Source organism: Eubalaena glacialis, chromosome 15 (assembly GCF_028564815.1).
Source record: "Eubalaena glacialis isolate mEubGla1 chromosome 15, mEubGla1.1.hap2.+ XY, whole genome shotgun sequence".
NCBI lineage: Eukaryota > Metazoa > Chordata > Mammalia > Artiodactyla > Balaenidae > Eubalaena > Eubalaena glacialis.
Window position 1 is genome coordinate 66,748,680 of NC_083730.1, and position 23,181 is coordinate 66,771,860.

At 52.3% G+C, this 23,181-nt stretch overlaps 1 protein-coding gene across 2 annotated transcripts in view; it reads left to right on the forward strand.

Annotated features, from left to right (window-relative positions):
• The first annotated feature begins 9,971 nt into the window (after positions 1-9,971).
• Positions 9,972-23,181, forward strand: part of MED15 (mediator complex subunit 15) — a 61,767-nt gene continuing 48,557 nt past the window's right edge. For both annotated transcript variants that reach the window (XM_061170421.1, XM_061170422.1), the window contains exon 1: positions 9,972-10,137. In XM_061170421.1, the coding sequence (XP_061026404.1) occupies positions 10,070-10,137 (68 nt within the window). In that variant the 5' untranslated portion in view covers positions 9,972-10,069. The remainder of the gene's footprint in view (positions 10,138-23,181) is intronic.

The window sequence follows — 23,181 nt, forward strand, 5'->3', positions numbered from 1 at the left end:
GGGGCGGGGCGGGGGGCGGGGCCCGGCGGAGGCTAGACTCCCTGGAGGCCGAGGCTCCGCGCGCTTCCCGACCCCGGCGCCGGGCGCGGAAGAACGCAAAAAGAATGAGGACATGAAGGAGGACGTGAAGGAATGCGTTCTGGCGAGGGTGGGGCCCTGTAAATCCATTTCCTCTTTCCTCCCCTCGGTCCCTCCCTCGCGGTCCCCTGAGTCGCCCGCCCCCTGCTGGATGCTGGCAGGGACATAAAACACCGCCAGTGTGAACAGGTGTTTTCCTGAGGTTCTGGAGTAAATCCGCTCCCCAGCTCGCAGCCGGGTCCCACCACTCCAACCGGCGGCTCTTGCGTTCATTTTTCTCCGCCTCACCCCCAGAGGACCCCATCCTCCGAGGCTCATGGGTGATGGCCGCGTCCGGAGGGTGGGGAGCTGTGGAGGAGCATGTGGCTGGGGCTGGCTCGAGGTTAAAAAGAACGGTGGGCGAACGTGGAAGAGGGAGAAAGTAAGTGAAAGAGAAGCACTGTCCTGGCTGAGCGTAGACAGCTGCGTGTGGCTCTAAAGAGGACTCGGAGACAGGGCCAGCCGAGGAGCGGCGGTTCCCAATGGGAGAGGGCTTCCAGGAGGGCTTTACGGAGGTGGTAACCCTCCAGCTGTGTAACAGATGAGGACTTTTGGGGAGCGGGAAAGCATTCCAGGAAGGGGACAGTGTTAGCAGAGGCATGGAGGACAGATGCAGCCAAGCGAGTGGTTGGCAGGCTGCCAGGAGTTTCTGAGCCTGAAGGGAAAGTTAGAGACCAGACCCGGACCTCTAGAGATGGATGTGGCCCTGAAGGCAGCCTTCAGCCTTCAGCCTGGGCGGCAGATGCCAGCACCTGTTGCAGAGACTGGACTGGAGGGGGCATCAGGGAAGCTGTGGCCTCAGGTGGACAGGGAGTGAGGTCAAAGGACAGTGCTAGCTGGAAACTTGGGGAGGGAGGCAGGTTCCCCAGTACCGGGGAGTGATGGGTGAGGAGGGGTGAGCCCAAGACATGGCGGTGGACAGTGGGGCTACCCTTGTCACAAGGAGCCTGGAGCAGGAGCAGGTTTAGGGAAAGACAAGACCCACCATCGCCCCAGGACGGTAAGGAGGCTGCAGATGTCCAGCTGAGGGCCTTTCTGGGGGAGTCATGCACTTCTGGAGGTGATACACCGAGTCAGAACAGGTGTGGGGAAAAGGAGGGTGGGCTGAGCGCAGAGCACAATGGTGTTCTGGGGCACCCAAGGGGGACAGGGGAGGAGTCATCTCAAAGGCCCAATGGGGCCGGGGTAGGGGAGGCCTTTCCTCGGGGTGGCAGAAGCCAGCCTGCAGTGACTGAGGTGTGAAAGGAGGTGAGGACAGGAAGACAGGCTTCAGAGGCCCAACCTCTTAGAGGACAGATGGGACGACAGTGTGAGGGGAGAGACTGAAGGAGGACACCTCCAGGGTAGGAGAGAGGAGCTGACGGATGGGGAGCATGCGGATGAGTGAGGGGAGGAGGTCAGGAGCAAGGGGGGCCACTGGCCAGGACTCAGGGGAGAGGACATGCCCCAGTATTCTCTAAGCTGGAGGGACCATCATCTCAAAATCCACCTGGATCAAGTCTGTGGTTCCCCCACAGTAACGTTCACAAGGAGAGGAATGGCAAGGTGGGGGAGGCCTCAGAAGTGGGGTGTACTGCCAGGGATGTGTTTGCTTCCTAGCAAATCCTCCATTCCCTGAGGGTACGAGCTTTATCCGCTCCTTCATGTCTGTATTCCTGCACCGAGAACAGGGCTGGCCTGGCTCTCAGTAGGTGCTAAGTAAATACAAGTTGAGGGAATTGGAGTAGAGAGAAATCAGAAGCAGAGAGACTGGTTAAAGGGCTGATATAGGGACTTCCCTGGTGGCACAGTGGTTAAGAATCCGCCTGCCAATGCAGGGGACATGGGTTCAGTCCCTGGTCCAGGAAGATCCCACATGCCACGGAGCAACTAAGCCCGTGCGCCACAACAACTGAGCCTGCGCTCTCGAGCCCGTGAGCCACAACTACTGAAGCGCGCACGCCTAGAGCCCGTGCTCCACAACAAGAGAAGCCACCCCAGTGAGAAGCCCACGCACCACAACGAAGAGTAGCCCCCACTCACTGCAACTAGAGAAAGCCCAGGCGCAGAAATGAAGACCCAACACAGCCAAAAATAAATAAATAAAAAATAAATAAATAAAAAATAAATAAATTTATTTAAAAAAAAAAAAAAAGTAGCCCCCGCTCACTGCAACTAGAGAAAGCCCGGGTGCAGCAACAAAGACCCAACACAGCCAAAAATAAATAAATAAATAAATTTTTTAAAAAAACTGGAGCACTGTTGTGTAAAATAAATAAATAAATAAATTTATTATAAAAAATAAAAGGGCTGGTATAGATAATGGAAGATTTGAAGTCTCAACACAGCGGAAAGCATCTTGAAGGAAAGGACCAATGCAGCAACGAAGACCCAACGCAGCCAAAAAATAAATAAATAAATAAAATTTATTTTAAAAAAAAAAGTCAACCAACCAGAAAAATGGTAAAGGATCTTTACTGCAAACTCACAGAAGAGGAAGTCCCAGAGGGTGTAAACAAAGGAAGTAGAGTTCAATCACATTAATACTCAGGAAATGCAAATGCTACACCACATTTTCCTACACTGTTAAAGAAAATATTATTCTGACATTCGTTAAAACAGTAAGAAAGACTATTCAGGAAGACTATTGCAATCAGGGGTTGTCAGTAGGGGAGAGCTCAGGCTCAACTCTGGATACAGCAAAGATAGCTGGGGATGTGAAGCAAAGGAGCAGACTGAGGGGGTCGTTGGATGTAAAATTACTAACATGAGGGACTTCTCTGGCGGTCCAGTGGTTAGGACTCTGCGCTTCCACTGCAGGGGGCACAGGTTCGATCCATGGTCGGGGAACTAAGATCCCGCATGCTGTGCGGTGGGGCCCCCCAAAAAAACTATTAACTTGAGACATCAAGGATGGGGGATTCTTACTACACTGGCCCAATGGGGTTATCCAGAGTGGGGGATGAGGAACTTGATCAGACTTCAAGGGTGGGGGGGATTCTCCCTGAACTGATTGGGCAGAATGGTTTGCCTAGGCGGGGCTAGGCAGGCCAAGAAGGGGACAGGTGCCACAGCGGAGGCCTAGTCAAGAGCGCTCAGAGAAGCTGACTAAAGTTTGCTCAAGGAGAGTCTTTGTCAACATCAACATGGCGAAATATAAAGTAGGGGGAGATGAAGCAGCAGTTGGTGAGGGTGGGAAAGTACATACATTGCTGATGGAAATGTAAGTTGGAACAGCCAATTTGGAGCTTAGAGTGGTTTAAAAACATGCCTGCAAAATCTTTGACTCTCCTCCCTCCAAAAGGTAAAACCCAATCTCCCTTCCTCCCCTTGAATGCGGGCTGGACTTAGTGACGGGTTCTAAGGGACAGAATGAGACAGAAGGAAACGTGTGTGACTATAAAAGGCATTGCACCTTTTGTCTTGCTCTGTCTGCGGGCCATGAGCCACCATGTCATGAAGACACTCAAGCAGCCCTGAGGAGAGGCCTGCATGGACCCAAGACCTCTGTCAAAATCAGCACCTCCTTGCCAGCTAGGAGCAAGCTGCCTTGGGAGCAGATCCTCCACCCCAGCCAGGCCGTCAGAGGACTGTGGTCCTTGGAAGGAGTCCAACATCTGCCTGGAACCTCAAGAGAGACTGAGCCAGCACCTGGCTCAACCTCTCCTGAATTCCCCACAGAAAGGGTGGAAGATAATGAATGTTTATTATTGTTGTTTTAAGCTACTTGGCTGTGGTGTAATTTCTTATGCAGCAGCACTAGATAACTGATACCTAGAACAATTGGTAGTAGCTATTAACATTTAAATAAATGTACAGTGGCTCTCTGCAAGCCAACAATGCCACTTCTGGGTATCTACATTGGAGAAATACCCCAGATGGAATTGAGACAGCGTAGTGGAGGATGTTCACTGTGGCCTATTTTCAATTGTGAAAAAGCAGAACCAAAGTGGATGTGAGACAGGAGGGAAGGGGGCAGGGCGCAACCTTTAAAAGAATGACACAGCCATCGAGGATATAAACTGGTTAGAACCAACTAGGTCCAAAACGGTGGAAAGTGTGTCTTCCAGTGAAACTTGAGCCTCATTATATGCTCAGTATAATACATTAGCTAACTGACATAGCCACCAGGGCCAGGACAGTTCCCAGGCCGACCATAAAAGGCCAAAAAGTGGGCAGTGGTCTAATTCCTGGAAATCCCCGCCCCTTCCCCAAAAGAATTGAAATAATCCTCCTGCTTAGCCTTTGAAATTACCCAGCCCTAAAAACTAACCACTCCCACAGCCCGGAGCCACTCTCCCTTTCTGAGAGGGACACATTCTGTCTATGGAATGTATACCTCTCTAAATAAACTCGTTTTCACTTTACTGTGGCTCACTCCTGAATTCTTTCCTGCACGAAGCCAAGGACCCTCACTTGGCAGCCAGTCCCAGGGACTCGCCCGATTCCTGGGACATGACCATCCTCTCACACCCCCTTCTCCTGCAACATGTGTCCATAAATAAACCGGGCTGCATCGGTTCTGTGGGATGACCTGCAGCAGGTAATCTAGGGGCTGTGATGTAGCAATCACTCTTTTTTTCTTTTAGCCATGACCAGGGCCCAGGGATCGAACCCTTGCCCCCTGCAGTGGAAGCATGGAGCCTTAACCATTGGACCACCAGGGAAGTCGTCCCCCCCCTCCCCCCCCCCCCCCCCCCCGCCTTTGTTTTGGAAGCTCAGGTTCTTTATGTCTTATCACAGAAAGAATTCAGTGAGAGACAAAAAGTGATAGGTAAGAAGTGGATTTATTTAGAGGGATACACACTCCACAGACAGAGTGTGGGCCATCTCAGAAGATGAGAGGCCCTGAAATATGGGGTGGTTAGTTTTATTTTTTAATAAATTTATTTATTTTATTTTTTTATTTTTGGCTGTGTTGGGTCTTTGCTGCTGCACATGGGCTTTCTCTAGTTGTGGTGTGCGGGCTTCTCATTGCGGAGCACGCACGGGCTCTAGGTGCACGGGCTTCAGTAGTTGCAGCACGTGGGCTCAGTAGTTGTGGCTCACAGGCTCTAGAGCACAGGCTCAGTAGTTGTGGTGCACGGGCTCTAGAGCACAGGCTCAGTAGTTGTGGCGCACGGGCTTAGTTGCTCCGCGGCATGTGGGATCTTCCCGGACCAGGGCTTGAACCCGTGTCCCCTGCATTGGCAGGTGGATTCTCAACCACTGTGCCACCAGGGAAGCCCCCCAGGTGGTTAGTTTTTATGGGCTGGGTAATTTCATAGACTAAGGAGTGGGAGGATTATACCAACTATCTTGAAGAAGGGGCAGAGATTTCCAGGAAGTGGGCCATAGCCCACTTTGTGGCCTTTGATGGTCCGCCTCAGAACTGTCAAGGTGCCTGTGGGTGTGTCATTTAGATGCTAATGTATTACAATGAGAGTATAATGAGGCTCAAGGTCCACTGGAAGTCAAATCTTCCACCATCTTGGGCCTCGTCGGTTCTAACAAGTTTTTGTCCTGTCCTCAATGGCTATGTCATTCTTTTAAAGGTTGTGCCCTGCCCCCTTCCCTCCTATTTCAGATTGGCATATGATCTTTTTTCTTCTTTTTAATTTATTTATTTTATTTGTTTATTTTTGGCTGCTTTGGGTCTTCGTTGCTGCGCATGGGCTTTCTCTAGTTGCGGTGAGCGGGGGCTACTCTTTGTTGCGGTGCGCGGGCTTCTCCTCAGGCTCCAGGCGCCCGGGCTTCAGCAGTTGTGGCTCGCGGGCTCTAGAGCGCAGGCTCAGTAGTTGTGGCGCACAGGCTTAGTTGCTCCATGGCATGTTGGATCTTCCCGGACCAGGGTTCAAACCCGTGTCCCCTGCATTGACAGGCGGATTCTTAACAACTGTGCCACCAGGGAAGCCCTTGGCATATGATCTTGCTGTTAAAATTGTGTGTATTTTACACCCATTACAGTTGTCTGTATATAGATTTGCCCATGATGTAGTTCTATACTTTAAATTATAATTAAAATTCTGGTTAATAAAGAGTTGTTAATACTTGAGACAATGCTTCTGCTATGATGTAAGTTTAAATACAGGATTCAGATGGCATCCAACTCATGACTTGTTTTATTTTTTAAACTAACGGTGGGGGAGGGGGGAAATTTACCTAAATATGAACATTGGCTGCCTCAGTGATGGGATTTATAATGTTTGGTCCTTTCTAAAGTTTCTACTGTGTGCTGCTTTTAGAAGCAATAACTGACCCCCAACACCACACTCATAGATGATTGCAGGCTCCAGGCCAAACACAGAAGATGGGTTACATCTAGCAGGTGCTGGGATGGAAGTGAAACAGGAGGGAAGCGGGCAGGGCACAACCTTTAAAAAAAAAATGACATAGCCGTTGAGGACAGGACAAAAACTGGTTAGAAGCGACGAGGTCTAAGATGGTGGAAGATTCGACTTCCAGTGGACCTTGAGCCTCATTATACGCTCATTGTAATACATTAGCATCTAAATGACACACCCACAGGCGCCATGACAGTTCCGAGGCTGACCATAAAAAGCCAACTTCCTGGAAACCTCTGCCCCTTCTTCAAGATAGTTGGAATAATCCTCCTACTCATTAGCCTATGAAATTACCCAGCCCATAAAAGCTAACCACCGCATATTTGGGGGCTGCCCTCACCTTTTGAGATGGACCACATTCTGCCTATGGAATGTGTATCTCTCTAAATAAACCCGCTTCTCACCTATCACTTTGCCTCTTGCTGAATTCCTTCTGCGCTGAGACATAAAGAACCTGAGCTTTGTTAAATCCTGAGACCAGGTGTGCGATTTCAATTAAAAGACAGTGGGTTTGAGTCCCAATCTGAGTTTTGGCTGGGTTCAAATCCCATCTGAGGTGTGTGGTTTCAGGAGGGGCAGGTCAGCACCTTCCAGGGACTGAGCACCAAAGTGAGGAGGGGTATCAGAGGGGTCCCTATGTGAGGCTGGAAGGAGAGAGCCAGAGCCTCTGCGAGGGTGTGCAGTGCTCTCTAGGGGGAATATTCCTCCACCTGTGAAGCTTCCAGCTCCTGCCTCCTGCAGGGCCCAGGATGGTGTCCACCAAATGTGTGGCCAGTGACAGGGTCCAGCTATGGCAAGGTAGCCTCAGGAACCAGCAGAACAGAGATTTAGCCCAGCCAGGGGCCCGCCCCAAGTGGTGTGGGATACAGTCACACCTCTGGCCAGCTTCAGCTTCCTCCATCATTTCCTCCCCAGGGTCTAAACCATGCAGGTCCATTTCAGGATCAACCTTCCTGTGGCCTCCCTCTCTCCCCAAGGCCAAGAGGTCTGTAGCTGTCTCTACCTCTCTTTTCCTCGTCACCATCCAAACTCTAACCAAGGTATCACCACCTCTGGGCCCCAGAGGAAGGGATAAGTAGAAATAGAAGACTGGAACAAACACCAAAGGGTGTAGCACTTAAGTTTATCCTGATGACAAATTCTTGACAACATTCTGGACCTGTTTGTCTCAGGGCCCAACAGTAAGGACAGGAAAGAATCACTGGATTGGAGACATACAATATCCATAGCCAATATTTAATTCATGAATCACTCAGCTTATTGCACACAATTAGCACACGACACAGGTTAGTTGAAGTAGGGAAAAGAGGGTCACAAACCACTCTGAGGAGAAGTCAGGAAGGAGGCGTCTCTGCACAAGCAGGGTCTCCAGTCCAGCAATGGGTCTCTGGATAAGCAGAGTGGGAAGTAGCTCTCTGGCAGCCTCCATCTGGAACACTCTGAGTTACTCAGCTTGGTGGTCTCTTTTTAAGGAGCAACGGTTATGCCCAGGGGAGGGGATCTCGCCTTTATCAGTTGCTCCTTCTGTTCCAGTGACATACAGCTTTCTTATCTAAAGTAACACTCTCAGTTTATCACAGACACTCCCAGTTCTTTAGTGATGTTTCAAAACAACTAATATGGAAATTCACATTGGCCACTGTGACTCCATTTTGAACTACTAAACTTAGCTTAACATACCTTAAATCCTTTAGGTTTCATACACGATGAGTAGGAATCATAACGTAAAAGAAATCACATCCTAACAGGGCCTCTGTCTGTCAGTCTGTCTGTGAATCTATGTGCCGTGCTCTCTCCACCTTCCTAGAACCAGAGTGCAGGGACTTCCCTGGTGGCGCAGTAGATAAGACTCCGCACTCCCAAAAAAAAAAAAAAAAAAAAAAAGAACCAGTGTGCAGAATAGGGAGAGGTGTCCTGGGGTCCCCGTTAACAAGCTCACTTGAGTTGGATGTGATGTCCATCCTCTTCTTCCAAAAGCCCCAAGGGTCTAAGGATTTGACAGTGAGGGCTGGCTTTGCCAATGGAATTGTAAGACCAAAGTTTTCCATAAATTGGTAAATGGAATCTGCAGGGCTGAGGATTTAAATAACAAAACGCTTCTGAAGTCCAAATACAATATAGGACACACCGCAGTTATACCTTTCCAGTGATTCACAGAGAAACATTTATAGGTCAACTTAAAAATGTTCATGACAGTGGTAATGGTTGCACAACCTTATGATTATGTGACTATAGCAAAAAACACTGAATTTTAAAAGGGTGAATTATATGGTATGTGCATTAGATCTGTTTTATTAAATGTGCAAGAGGGATAGAGACAGGGTGATGAACCATTCTGGTCAGCCTGGGGGTCGTCAAGACACGGACTTTCAGAGCTAAAACCAGGAGAGTCCTGGGCAAACCAGGACAAGTTGATCACCCTAGGGACAGATTTTTTTTTTTTTTTTTTGGCGGCCACGTGGCTTGTGGGATCCTAGTTCCCCGACCAGGGATTGAACCCGGGCCCTGGCAGTGAAAGCACGTAGTCCCAACCACTGGACAGACAGGGAATTCCCAGGACAGAATTTTAAAAAATTATTTTAGAAAGAATGAGAGCAAAAAGTTTGAAGCTGTGAACAGCTCTCCTATCAATGCAAAACCTGAAACCTGAGGGCAAGAGGGGCCCCTTTGGGGAACCTGCTCACTCCCTCCTCTCCCAATCCCTCCCTCCCACCCCCTACTCCTGCCTGGGGCTCAGGGACACGGGGTGGACACAGCCCCTCCTGGGCCAGGCACTTATTAGGCATCAGTAGGTGCCAGTTCACTTTCTGTGAGGCCCATCTTGGTGATTGTCTATTTAGTACTTGTGGACCTAAGTTGGGCTTAGGATTTCTGTCACCTGCCTTCCCTCCGCAGGGCCACAGACAAGGCCCCATAGGTTCAGTCTGGCAGAATTTTTATCCTCCTAAAAGTATCCTCAGGCTTCACCCCCTGTCCATTCCCGCCTGCCCCCAACTCCCCTGCCTCCTCCACTCAGCAAGTTTGTGCGCTGTCGGCGAGCATCTGGAAGGTGTTCTCCTGTTGGGCCAAACAGGAAAGACTGTGTCTAAAAATTAACAGTGTGGTTTGGGTTCCTCACATCTCCAACCCCTACAAAATATAGCCATTGGTGGGATATGAGATTCCAAAAGTCTAATGGAGAGAAGCATCGTCTGGTCCCTCTTGGGATGCGGCGTTGGAAGGCAGCCTCCGGGAAGTAGGGCCCGGATCGTGCGGACACAGTAGGGGCACAGCAGGTGGCTGATAAATCTCTGATAAACAATCTCTCCACGGCATCCGCTCAGGTAGCGGGCGGCCGCGCGCGGCCTCCCCGAGGGGTGCGGATCCCCTGGACTTGCAGGGCCAGCCCACAGTAGGGTCGCAGGCTAGGCACTCGACGAGGTGCAGTTGCCGTCAGTCTCGGGCGGCTGGGAGCGCGGCGGGGGTGGGGCTCCCTGGTGCCCGCGGACTCCATTTCCCACAGGCCCCCGCCCGCGCCTCAGTTCCCACAATCCCCGCTCCGCTTCCGGCGCGGCCGGGACGCAGCCGACGGCTTCCGGGTTTGGGCCTGGCGCTGCGGTTGAGGCGGCGGCTGCCGAGCGGGCCGCGGGCGGTGGGAGCGGGGCACCGGCATGGACGTTTCGGGGCAGGAGACCGACTGGCGGAGCGCCGCCTTCCGGCAGAAGCTGGTCAGCCAAATGTGAGTAGGGGCCGGGGCGGCGGCGCGACCCCCGGCCTTCCCCTCAGCCTTCCCCTCCTCATCTTTCCTCTCAGCCCTCCTCGCGGAACCCCGGGGGGTTCCGGGCGCCGGATCGCGGGGTACCGGGGCGCGGCCCTCCCCTCTGTCCCCTTCGGTCTCGGCCGCCGCGGTCGCGGGTTAGCGTTCCTGGGCCGAACTCTGCCAGCCGGCGAGCCCCGGCTTCTGAGTCATCGTCCTGAGCTTTCTCATTCGTCATTTGTGTGCTTGGGAGGCAACCTTTCCCTAGCTCTGCGCCCCACTGCGGACGGAGGAGGCCGGGGTCGCCAGTGGCGGCTTCTGCAGGTGTGGGCGCTTTGCGATTCCTCCTCGGAGAAAGCGCCTCGGGGCGAGGGCGGAGGGGGTGGACGGAAGGGGCGGTGGGGGCGAGAATCTACGGGTGACCCCCTCCCCCCCGTGGACTTCGCCGGAGGGTGGCAGGAAGAGGCTGTCAGGAAGCGACCTTCGGTCGGGAGTGGGAGTGAAGAGCTGGGGTTGGTGCCTCCTCTTCAGTCTCAGCTGCTGAGACCATCGATGCAGGAGCTGCCGGGCGTCCTGGGCTTCGCGCGCGGAGCTTCCGCTCCTCCGCACCGGCTGCGTGTTGGTTTAATGTCTTCTACCGGGCTTGCCGGACCGGCGGGCTGTGCTGGCGGGGATCAGCCCCTGACCTTGGGGGACGCGCCGCAGCCAAGGCGCAGTTACAGGGCAGGCTTTCTCCTACTGGAATTGACAGTCTGCTTGAGCAGGCCAGAAGCAGTTTTGGGGAGTAGGCGGCGAATAAACTGAGCCCCAGAATGATAAGTAGGAGTGTGAAGGGCCATCACTGCAAGCTGAGGAGTGGGTAGCGTGAGTGCCCACCGCGTGGAGGACCTCGTGCTAGGCTGAGTTCTGGGGTTTGAGGAGATGATCGTGCAAGGAGAGCCAGCGGGGGCTGACCCGTTAGCGGTGGGAGTGCTGTGCTGGGGAGATGAGCCTCTATTTGGCATGGGGCCTGCTTTGAGGTGGTGAGATACCAGAGTTGGGAAGATCCCCTTAGTCTCCGGAGATGGATCAAGAACAGAGGAGAGAGGCCAGTGAGGCCCATTATGAGAGTTTTGAGCTTTTGGGGTCTGGGGACCTGTCGTTTTTCATGCCTGTATTCCCCCTGCTAGAGCACTGTGTATCACATCGCTCCATAAAATGGTTGTGGAATGACCTAGTCAGGCAAGAGATTCTAAAGGCCTGCATTAGGCAGTGGTAGAAACTGAAAGAAGACGACGATTCCAGAGAAAGCAGAGAGCGAGCGCAGATGGTCCTTGATGACTAACTGGATGGAGGGGGTGGGGTGCAGCAGTGTGCAAGGAAGGAAGTGGGGCGGAAGGCAGGGAAGCTCTCAGTCCAGTTCAGGCAGTGGGGACTGGAGAGCTAGGCTCCGGGCCCTGTGGTGGAATCGTCTGGGGACAATTGTGCCGATATTGCAGAATCAGTGAATGTTGGAGTTACCAATCGATGAAATCTTGAGGATTGACCCACTTAAGGGCTCTTGTAAGAAAGGCCCCCAGGGCAGAGAGTCCTCTTTGAGGGAGCCCAAAATTTAAGGACGGGAAGGATGAGTTGCCACCAAAGGAAACGGGACAGGTGGGGGAGTGTCAGAGGGCTGGGGGGGCCATTGAAGAGGACCGACTGAGTACTTTTTGATTCAGCCTCCTTCTGCTTCTAGAGAAACTGGGTTCTTTTTTTTTTGCCAGATTACTGCTTGGGTATTACTCTTCTGTTGCTGCCAACAAACTGTGTTGCTTAAAAACAACACAGGTGTATTATCTGACAGTTTCTGTAGATCAGAGGTCTAAGTGGGCTCAGCTGAATCTTCTCCTCAGGGTCTTACAGGGCTGAAATCAAGATATTGGCAGGTGCATTTCTTCCTGGAGGCTCTGGGGTAGTTTGCTTTCAAGCTCATTCAGGTTGTTGGCTGAATTCAGTTCCATGGAGATGGAAGACTGAGGCGAAATCGTTCCTAACTGGCTGTTAGCCTTTCCGAGGTCAGTCTTTGTTCCCAGGGGCTGCCTCCATTCTCTGTCACACTTTCTATGTGGCCCCCTCCAGCAAGGGTGGGCTCTTCTGCCCCATTTCTCTGCCTTCAACCAGAGAAAATAATTCTCTACTAAAGGCTCAGATTAGATTGAGCCCACCTGGATAATCCAGGATGATGTCCCTACTTTCACATCTATAACCTTAATTACATCTGGAAAGGCCCTTCTGCATCTACTGTTGGCGTGTTCCGGGGTTAAGGCCTGGGCACTCTAGGGAGCCCTTCCGCCTGCCACCACTGGGATGAGCAGTTTCAGAGGCTTTCTGCCTGACATCATGTGGGTGTTCTCAGTTCTCAGATTTGTCTGTTTTCCCTCCAGGTTTCACTTTGAAAGCCGTGATTCTTGGTGCCTTGATTTATTGTGTTCACAGCATTAAAAAAGGTCAGGATACCTGACATGTTGTTAATTCTGACTTTCTCCAGTGTTTATGCTGTTGTTTAAAGTTGGCCGAGTTGGGAAATGTTTTTTTTGTTTTTTTTTTTTTTTGGCCGCACCACACGGCATGTGGGGGATCTTAGTTCCCAGACCAGGGATCAAACCTGTGCCCCCCTGCATTGGAAGCACGGAGTCTTAACCACTGGACTGCCAGGGACGTCCCTTGGGAAATGTTTTGAACCGAGGTAATTTACAGTTGAACGAGGGAAGCCAAGCAAAGACCTGGGAAGTTTCAGTGGGAGGGGAAGCATCTGAGAGCCGGCTCCCTGTCCTCACCTGGTTCTCTTGAGTAGCTCCCGAGAGAATAGGCTGAATAAACGGCTCCTGGCTTCAACTGAGGAAAAGCAGTTTGGAGTTGGGGCTGGTTAGGAGGGCCTTTGAAGGGACTCTAGTGCAGCCTCTTCTTAGCCCTGCACTGCCTCTGCCTCCTCCGGGCCTCCCCGGACTTCTGCCTCCACTCACTCGCCACTGCCCTGCTGACAACCCATCAGTGACTGTCCTCAGAGTCAGAACAGAGCTCCAGATGTCCCCCACCCCCCCCACCCCAGCCTGGCCTAGCCACCTCCTCTCATACCCCCACCCCGTTCCACCCTCTCTGGTCTTTCAGCTTCTTGAGCATTCCAAATTCTTTCTTTGTTCTCTCCCTTTAAACAATTTGTTATCGAGTATTTAAGATACTCCACAATGGGTAGACTTCCCCTCACTGTATTCATGACTAGTTCCTTTTCCTCGTTGACATGTCTGCTTAAATATCAAATACTCAAGATCTTTTTCTGCCCACCCTGCGTAAAGTGGGTCACCCCCTGATATCTTGTATCTCAGCCCCTTTGAGTTTCCCGTTAAGACTCCAATCCTGTGAAGCATGGCACCTGGCTTATAAACCACTTGCTAAAGAGTGCAAGAGTAGGTATTTTCCTGGGGGTTGTGTGTGCCACCTTCTCAACGACAGTGGCCTTCATTACCTGCGCCAGCATCCATTGTGAAGCTTGGGAACACCCACTTTCTCCATGTGTGAGCTGAGTGACCTTGGATACGTCACCTTTCTGGGTCATCTCCCTCATCCATGCGAAGGCAGGATTCCAGTCTGTCTCACAGGGGTGGTGGGAGGGAAAAGGAAGAGACCTCCACTCGCGCTCTAGCAGAGGGCTCGGGACTCAGTGATGTGTCCCCTGACACCCCCTCCCCAGGCCCTGGCAGGAGAAGGAGCCTTGGGGAGTGAAGGTGGAACCTCTGAGTCTGGTTAGGGGATTGATGACACAGGAGCCTCTGGGGAGGGTAGTTGTGAAACTCTTGGTGGGTTCAGATGGGCTTTTTGTGGAACATCCACTTTCCCTGCAGGACCACAGGAGCAGCCCCCCTTAGAGCCCCCGAACTGGTCATTGGGGGCCTTGGGCCTGCCTCCTGGGGTGTTGGGTTAGTGTTGAGCACGCGTGTCTGGTCTGTCAGCTCCCGGAGAACAAGCGTTTGTGAGAAGTGAGCAGCGCCTCGCATGCCACGGGGTTGGCGAACGGTGAATACATGAAAGGACCACCTTGATCATCTCTTCCCATCTTAGTCTTGAGACTTTTGTACCTCCCACCCCTCAGTACAGCAGATTGCATCTTTAGGCGTGGAGTAAGTAAATGTCTGCTGGGCTGAACAGATCGCAAGGGGAGGACACCCTGGGGGAGGGCAGCCCTGATCAGGGTTCCAGTCAGGGGCCACGAAGGGCTGAGGGAGTGTGGAGCAGAGTGAGGGCAGACTGGTCAGCTGCCTCTTCTGCCAAGGCCCCCTAGGGAGGTGTGAGCTCCAGGTCGGGGACCTAGGAGGTGTGGAGATTTCAGCCTAGACCAGAAGGAGAAAGTCGAGTGCTATTTAGCCAGAAACAAAATGAAACAAAGCAAAAAAGCAGAAGAGAACAGACAACCAAACAGCAACTTCCAAGGGTCTGGAGAGGTCTTCAGAAGGACGGGGAGTGTCCTGAAACTTGCATGTCCGGATGCTGCCTGTGGCTTGTGGTCCCTCTCACGGGCAGAAGCCACTGAGTTTTGGCCGACCCTTTTCTGTGGCTTAGCCCACCCAGGCCTCCCAGCAGCCCTGTGCCTCCCTGGTGTGACTCTGGCCCTTGTTCTCCAGCGGGGAAGCTGCTGAGCCCACCGCTTTCTTCATAGCCCAGTTGTCATCCGCGTGACTGGGCTGATGTCTGTGTACAGCCCACCTCCAGAATGTCCGTGCCCCGAGGCCAGGGGCCCTGTCTGGTCACCACAAGTCCCAGCGAAGAAACTAGAAAGTGATTGGTGAGACACTGACTTCCGAGTCCTGACCCTTGGCTCTACTGCCTCAGGCCAGGAGTGACAGTGACATGAGGGGATGGGAGCCCTCCGTCATCCAGGGTTTTCTCAACAGCAGCGACAACAGTAGCTGAAACATGGGAGTGTGCTGTGCACCCTGCTCTAGGAGTTGTCGTGTTGGCTCACCCACAGCCTCTGTGCTGGCCCTGAGAGTGGGCGGGCGCACTTGTTACTCCCGTGTAGGGTGAGGAAACTGAGGCATGGATGCGTGTCACAGAGGAGTGCTTGCTGAACCGTAGCAGGACTGGAGAGGCAAACCACTTTTTCACCTGAAAGAGTGGTCACGCCTCTTTTGGGGAAGCGGGGAGACGGCCCTGGAAGTTAACCCAAGCCAGGTGCACCGAGAGAGCCCGCTGGAGGAGCTGCTGCCGGTAGGCATCCTGTTGGCAGTTTTAGCAACTCCCCATGGGTCACTGGGCCCCAAAGGGTGGCAGGCCCCTCTGCTGCAGTTGGCACAACACTGCTGGCACAGCACCGCAAGCCCCGGCTGATCTTTGGCCTCTGCACAGGCTGTAGCCAGTCCCCAGCTACACCAGCATCCTTTCATAGGTGACCCCACTCCCCTACCAGCTGCATCCCTTACGTCCATTCCTGGTCAGAAGTCTTCCAGCTGTTACTGCCATTCCTGACCTGGTGGCTATGGCTGGTCCAGGACCCATGGTGGTCATTCTGGGGTGGGAAGGACCGTGACCACGTGATTATTTTCCTGCCCTGGTCATGAAGGGCAAGGGGTACCTGCCCCTGAAAAGCATTCCTCAGGGCAGTGATATTGGTTACGTACCTAGAGGGTCGATTTTTAAAGGAATTCTGCTGGATTTTTAAAAATTCAATGTGGATCATAGGGCCGAGTAGTTTAAAGACCCCATGCCTGTGTGTTCACCACTCAGCTTCAAGTTGTCAGCTCTTGCTTCACGGACTCCACCCTCTTTCTCCAGTCACTTTGATGCCCAGAATGTGTGCATGGCAGCCTATGGATTCAGCTCTGAGCCGGGATCCCTCCTCCAGGGTCTGCGCCTGCCTGCTGCCCCCACCGTGCCAGGCTGCCCCAGATCCTCACAGGAGCCCCGTTCTTGACCTGGTCACCCTGCCTCCTGCTTGTTCCCCTGCCTGAGAGACCTGTCCTTCCCGTGGCTGAGCGCTTGCAGTCCTATCCCACTCGCCCTCCCAGAACACCCAGCCACCCACCATGCCCCTCTCTTTACCCATGCTCTGTTACCGGTTTGCATCTGAATTGTTTGAACACTTGTTTGCCCTGGTCTGAACCCCTCGTGGCAGGGACACTATGAGAGTTTCTGAATCAGAGTTGATTCCTGCCTCTCCAAGAGTGACGGTGGGCCAACCTGATGGGCCTTCACCTCAGAGTTGGAGAAAGTCATAGCACTGCGCATGCAGGGATGCTGGCAAACTGGCATCCTCAGGAGCCGTGGAACATGGCGTACAGGCTGAGTTTGTTAAATAGACATCTTTGGCTGGTTATCTGAGTGATTTTAATTTTCTTTGTAATTTTTAGTATATATATGTATGTGCGTCGCTTGTTAACAGTAAACATGTATTTCTTTCGTAATCAGAAATCTTTTGAAGGAGAGGTAGACCCTGTCTACAGATGAGGAGGAGGTGAGCCGTGGTCACAGGCAGCTGCCATAAGGTGGAAAGTCGCCATGTGCTTTGTGTCACGGTGGGTGTCCTCCGTCACCTGGGCCAGGTGCCAGCACAGCCGTTCTTTCCACCCCTGCTAAGAAGCATTCTGCTTTCCATCTGAAATTAACCTTTCCAGCTGACCCTCCCTCTGTGCTGGTGGGAGAGCCCCAGCCAGACACTCCTGCTGCACGTCAGGCCCTCTGGCTGCAGTCACGGCTGGCTTGCCCTCTGTCGTTCTTTCTCTGCCCTGTCGGAAGTCTGGTCTTGGCCTCATTCCCTCCTCATGACCCCTGATGGCTCAGCCTACAGTGGTCCCTAATTCCTCTTGAGTTTGTGGGGCCCTTGTTGGATGCATCCTGGCATGAACTGAACAGATGAACTCTTTTTTGCTGTTTTTACACTCATTATTATTTTTTTTGCCTTGCCAACAGTATTATAAATTTGTTGAGTGCAGGACCTGGTCATACACTTCTGCATCCCAGTGAGCTCCTAGCATGGTGCCTTGTCTTAGGTGAGGGATGCAGGGTAATTGCAGGGAGCATTGTGGAAAGGAATGCTGAGCCTTTTTTTTTTTTTTTTTGATTGAGACATTCATCTAAAGACAGGGGAGTCCAGGGTGTTACTAGATGGTTCTGTTTAACAGATAAGCGAATGAGTACCTGATCCCGGAGACAGAGGAGGATGCATTAGGAGCCCAGGCATAATCATCTTGAAACCACAACCCCGTGAGAGAGGGATGTTCCCCTCCACTTTAATAAGGTATCTCTTGGGACTTCTCTGGCGGTCCAGTGGTTATGACTCCGAGCTTTCCCTGCTGAGGGCACAGGTTCAATCCCTGGTCCGGGAAGTAAGATCCCTCAAGCTGCAGTGGCCAAAAAAAAAAAATAAGGAGTCTCTTGCTAACCTAGGCGGGGCCTGTTAATAACCGTTCCTGATTGAATGAGTTAAGTATCCAGGTGGAGTAACTTATTTGGGGCAGTGAGTCCTTGGAGGAGACATTTGACCTTACTTTGAGCTTTTTTTTCCGAGACCGTTTCAGACATAGAGTTGCAGGGACAGAGCAGAGTGCTCTGGCGTGCTCTCCCTCCGTTCACCGGTTCTCTCACATGGCTCTGTGCTCAGGCTTGGCGAGTAGCAGCTGGGTGCTGTCTGGCTCCCTCCTCTGGACATGGTTTCCTCCTCGCCCTGGCCCTGTGGGCTTCTCGCAGCTCTGCCTGGGACTCAGGCGGAGGGGTGGGGAGGGGGATAGGGACCAGGGCTGAGGTGTGGCCTGGCTGCAGGTCAGCCTTTGTGCTCAGCCACTTGGCATCCAGTCCGGGAGAGGAGTGGCAAGGCGGGGAGGGGCAGAAGGCCCTGCCTGGGGGCTCCTGCTCTCTGAAGCCTGTGCACCCCTTGCTCCTTCCAGTGCAGGCTCCTGGGGGTGTGGGGGCAGTGCTTGTTGCTTCAGAAATGGCTCATTCCCATCCCCACTGTCTCCTGTTCTCTCCCTCTTTCCAACTTCCTTTCCATCCTCATCAGAGGTGCTGTGTGAGGAAGTGATCTGGCTGCTGGGTGTGGGCTGGAGCCCCTGATATAAAGTGCAGAGAATGCCAGCTTTGCCCTGAGAGGCCCTTTTGGGCCACCGCAGGCCCTTCACACCCATCGGGTTGCTGTGAGTCATGGCAGGGAGGATTCAGGCCTGAGACTGTGCAGCAGGAAATCCCTGCCAGGGGCTCGGGGTTGGAATTCAGGCCCCAGACCATTGGAGTCCAAACCTGAGGGTGGGGCTGGGGCAGGTCCTGGGGCCGGGCTCAGGGGCCCTCACCAGGCTCCCATAGTGTTTCTTTGTATTGAAGTAAAGCCCACCCATGCAGTGAGCTGCCCAAGGACACGTGTCACCGTTAAAATGCCCGCCAGCTGCCCAGACTGCATCCTGAACAGGTCCAGCACCCTGTGCTTCAACCGGTGCAGCCCCTGCCCCACTCTCCTGACTTCCGGGCCATGGAGACGTTTGTTCCAGAATTTCCTGTCGCTGGAATCCCAAGCTCTGCAACCCTGGGTCTGGGCTCTTCCGTTCAGAGTCACGTGTGTGACGTTTGTCCTCGTAGGCAGCAGGTTCTTATTCATGCCGTTATTCCACTGCATGACCGCGCCCCCCTCCCCACCCCGTACTGTCCTGTTGTGCGTTTGACAGACATTGGGGTGAGTTCCAGTTGTTGGCTGTGTGAACACTGCACCAGGGCTGCTTTGGGTCCTGTCTCCTGTGAGTACAGTACTTGCTCTCTGGGCTCTGACCAGGTGCGGGGGTGGCCTTCAGCTTCAGCACCGTCTGGAAAATGATTTTCCCAGGTGATACCAGTTGACATTCCCACCAGCCACGTGGGGGAGTTGCCCTTGTTGACATCTTTGCCAACATCCGATGTTGTCAAGGAAGCTGCCTTCATAACAAGCACTTTGTTAATTGTTAATGCGCACTCAGATTGACCCACCGGGTGCAGAGACAGTAGGAATGGAAGGGATGGCTTAGGAGGGAGAGAGCTGTCAGGAAGGAAGCTGCAGAATTGGGTGACCGTGTGAGGGAGGCGAGCCCTGATCCTGTGCTAATTTCTGAGAGGTGAGTGCAGGGTGATGAAGTGCAGGGTGTGTGGGGTGTCAACCCTCTGGAGGAGAGAAGTCCAGCTGCCTGTGGGAGAAGCAGGGAGCAGACCTGGAAGAGCGTCAGTTGCAGGAGCGCCTCGCTGGGGCCCCGAGGGGCATGTGGGTGGAGCGGAGCGAGAGGATGTGGGCGCAGGGAAGCCAGTCCTGGCAGCGCCAGCCCGTCTCCACCTCCTGTTTCTGTCAGTGTGTTCCGGGCTGGTGGGTGCGGTACTTCATTCTCTTCAGATAACGTTGCAGATGATTTCAAAACAGGAGGGTATTTTCTGTGATTTCTCTGCTCAGAGATGGCTGTTGCTGACATTTTGATCTCTTTCCTCCAGTCCTGTTTCTTTGGGCATATGACTTGATGTGTATGTATTTTAAATATGCCAACACACACACAGACCCATGTTTCTTAAGTGCAATTAGACTCTGAGTTCGAGTTTGAGTGGTGGCTTTCTCACCACCAAGGTTCATCCCCTGAGGGGACTCTGGCTGGGACTTGTGTGCCCATGGCCCAGGTTCACATGAGGCTGGACACAGCGAGTCTTCTGGCCGACGAGACTCTTCCACATAGTCTGGCTCTGTCTGGGTGGGGAGGGACTGGACCGACCTCTGGTTATGGGAGCAGGTTTTGTGAGACTTAATCAGTTCCCACTTTCCAGAGGCCCAAGCTCTCTAGGCCGAGGGAGACCCAACTCGGAGTGCATGGTTGCTCCCCGTGTGATGGCCCAGAGGGCCCCACTGCAGGGCACTCTTGGGAGTGAGCCTCCTTCAGGCATCTCTGCACAGTCATCCTGTGTGCTTGAGATAACCCTTTTATTTCCTATCTTGTTAAAAGTTCCATTATGGACTTTTCCAAACATTCACAGAAGTAGGGATAATGGAAGTATGGTCTCCCAGCTACTTGGAGAGTTAGCATCATATGGCCAGTGTTTCACCCATCCCTTTCCACCCCCTCCTGGACTATCTTCAGTCACTTCCCAGATACCGTATGATTTTCACTGCTGGGACTCGAGTGCAGACCTCTGGAAGATAGGGCTTTCCTCCCCCCAAATATTTTACAAAGTCATGTGAGATAAGCATTTTAATAAGCTCTTGGGTTGGTAGAGTCTGTCCTTACCACATGGTTGCCCAGTGGTGAGTGGGACACGCTCAGGGCTGGAACCTGGGGAGCCACAGTGGTCCAAGGCCTGGAGCCCAGAGGCCACTGCCTGGATGGATCAAGAGGTCTTTCCAGCATCCTGGTTCTGTTGTGGTCAAACCCGCAGAATGGAGAAAATGATGAAACTTGTGTAGCTTCTGTAGCTTAAATAATGACATATGCTTCTAAGAGCAGCGGTAGCTTCTTTAGGTGTCGTTCTTTCATTGATCTAATTCGTCGAGGGTTGAGAAATCTTGCAAGCAGAAATTGGAGAGCTTAATTAAACCGATAAGAAAGTGAAGAGAAAGAGAACAGGAAGGGGTCGCAGTCTGGGATGTAGTTTGGCAAACAGGCTTCCAGCTGCAGTGAGGTGGAGCAGGCTCCCTGAGTTAAGGACAGGTAGTTTGCTCTGGTTACAGTTGGTGACTAAACCATCTGTGTTTCATTTCCTGACTCCGAGCTGAAGCCACCTGGGTGCTGGGGCAGGCTCGAGAGAAGACCGCCCGTCGGCTGTCTGAGCCCCAGGGAAGCTGCCTGTCCCGTGAGGGGCGGTGTGCGATGGCCCCTCTTGGGTCGGTGCCTCTGACCACACTCTGGCCAAGGGGTCCAAGGAGAACTGCAGAATGCTGGGGCAGGTGGGTGTGGGCATTGCTGATGGAGCGGAGCTTCCTGTCTCTGCGTGGACTAAGTAGGGAAGGCATAGAAAGGCGAGGAAGGCCTTTCTTCATAGCTGGCGTTCCTTGAATATTTCTTTATGGCAGAGTCGGTGGCACACTCTTTAGGTGCATTTTGTTATTTGATTTTTTAAAAAATTTATTTATTTTAATTAATTAATTTTTTTTGGCTGTGTTGGGTCTTCGTTGCTGTACGCGGGCTTTCTCTAGTTGCGGCGAGTGGGGGTTACTTTTCTTTGAGGTGCGTGGGCTTCTCATTGCGTTGGCTTCTCTCATTGCGGAGCATGGGCTTTAGGCGCGCAGGCTTCAGTAGTTGTGGCTCGCAGGCTTAGTTGCTCTGCGGCATGTGGGATCTTCCCGGACCAGGGCTCGAACCCGTGTTCCCTGCATTGGCAGGCGGATTCTTAACTACTGCGCCACCAGGGAAGTCCCTGTCATTTGATTTTTATCGAACTAATATTTGTGCATAAATTTTAAAAGTCAAGGACTGATATGACTTACAAGAGACTGCGGTGGTCCTGACTCACCGTGTCCTCCCCTTGACTCCCCGTGTCCTCCCCTTGACTCCGGGCTTTCTTTTCTGGCCGGCGTCCGTGGTTCTAACTCACGTGCACGGGTCATCACGGTGATGAGTTTATGATTATCTGTTGACCTTCTCTGGGAACACAGCTGTTATCTCTGCCTCTCCCTTGTCCACCAGTGTTTCAGCTTCTGGGTAAATGGGTAATGAACGCTAATGTTTAGGGCCACAAGGACAGACGTTCACAGCCGAACACAGTGGCAGACTGTGATGGTTTTCACTCCCTGGGAAAAACGTGCCTTCTTAGAAATGTGCCTAGAGTTCTGTGTGCCTGCGGCTGAGTCTTCCCCTGTCTTCAGTCACCTCTCGGTGCAGTTATCACAAGCTTGGTGCTGCTGGGCTGTCTGTCCTTCCGCACCTCCCTTCTGGAGGCCTCGGGGGTGAGGCCCTCTCAGGGGCTTGTCTCCTGCAGGGCTCCAGTGTTGGGGTTCTTGCTTCCTGTATCCTGGGTTTTCTTCTTTTTGGTTCACTGCCTTGTTCTACGAGCTTCCAGGAAAGGGGCTCCAGGGAGGCCATGTCAGTATGGATGCATGTGGACTTCTAGGGCAGAGGTGCTTCCTCAAGGATTGAGAAGCCTCTCCTGCTGCTTTCTTGTCTCCGGGGCTGGCCTGGTGCTTCTCCTCTCGGTGAGCTTTAGGGCGTCTTGCCTTACTCCCAAAACTCACGGCGGTGCTTCAGGGGAAATCCCTTCAGTCATTTCCCAGGGAGTCCTGTTTCCTCCATGCCCTGTATGCACTCTCCCCCCATGTCTTTAAAGCTGGCCCTTAGACTCTCTTTTTTTGTTGTTGAATTTTATTTATTTTTTTATACAGCAGGTTCTTATTAGTTATCCATTTTATACGTATTAGCGTATATATGTCAATCCCAATCTCCCAATTCATCACACCACCACCACCACCCCCGCCACTTTCCCCCCTTGGTATCCATACGTTTGTTCTCTACATCTGTGTCTCTATTTCTGCCCTGTAAACCGGTTCATCTGTACCATTTTTCCAGGTTCCACGTATATGCATTAATATACGATATTTGTTTTCCTCTTTCTGACTGACTTCACTCTGTATGACAGTCTCTAGATCCATCCACGTCTCTACAAATGACCCAGTTTCGTTCCTTTTTATGGCTAATATTCCATTGTATATAAATACCACATCTTCTTTATCCATTCGTCTGTTGATGGGCATTTAGGTTGCTTCCATGACCTGGCTATTGTAAATAGTGCTGCAATGAACATTGGGGTGCATGTGTCTTTTTGAATTATGGTTTTCTCTGGGTATATGCCCAGTCGTGGGATTGCTGGGTCATATGGTAATTCTATTTTTAGTTTTTTAAGGAACCTCCATACTGTTCTCCATAGTGGCTGTATCAATTTACATTCCCACCAACAGTGCAAGAGGTCCCTTTTCTCCACACCCTCTCCAGCATTTGTTGTTTGTAGATTTTCTGATGATGCCCATTCTAACTGGTGTGAGGTGATACCTCATTGTAGTTTTGATTTGCATTTCTCTAATAATTAGTGATGTTG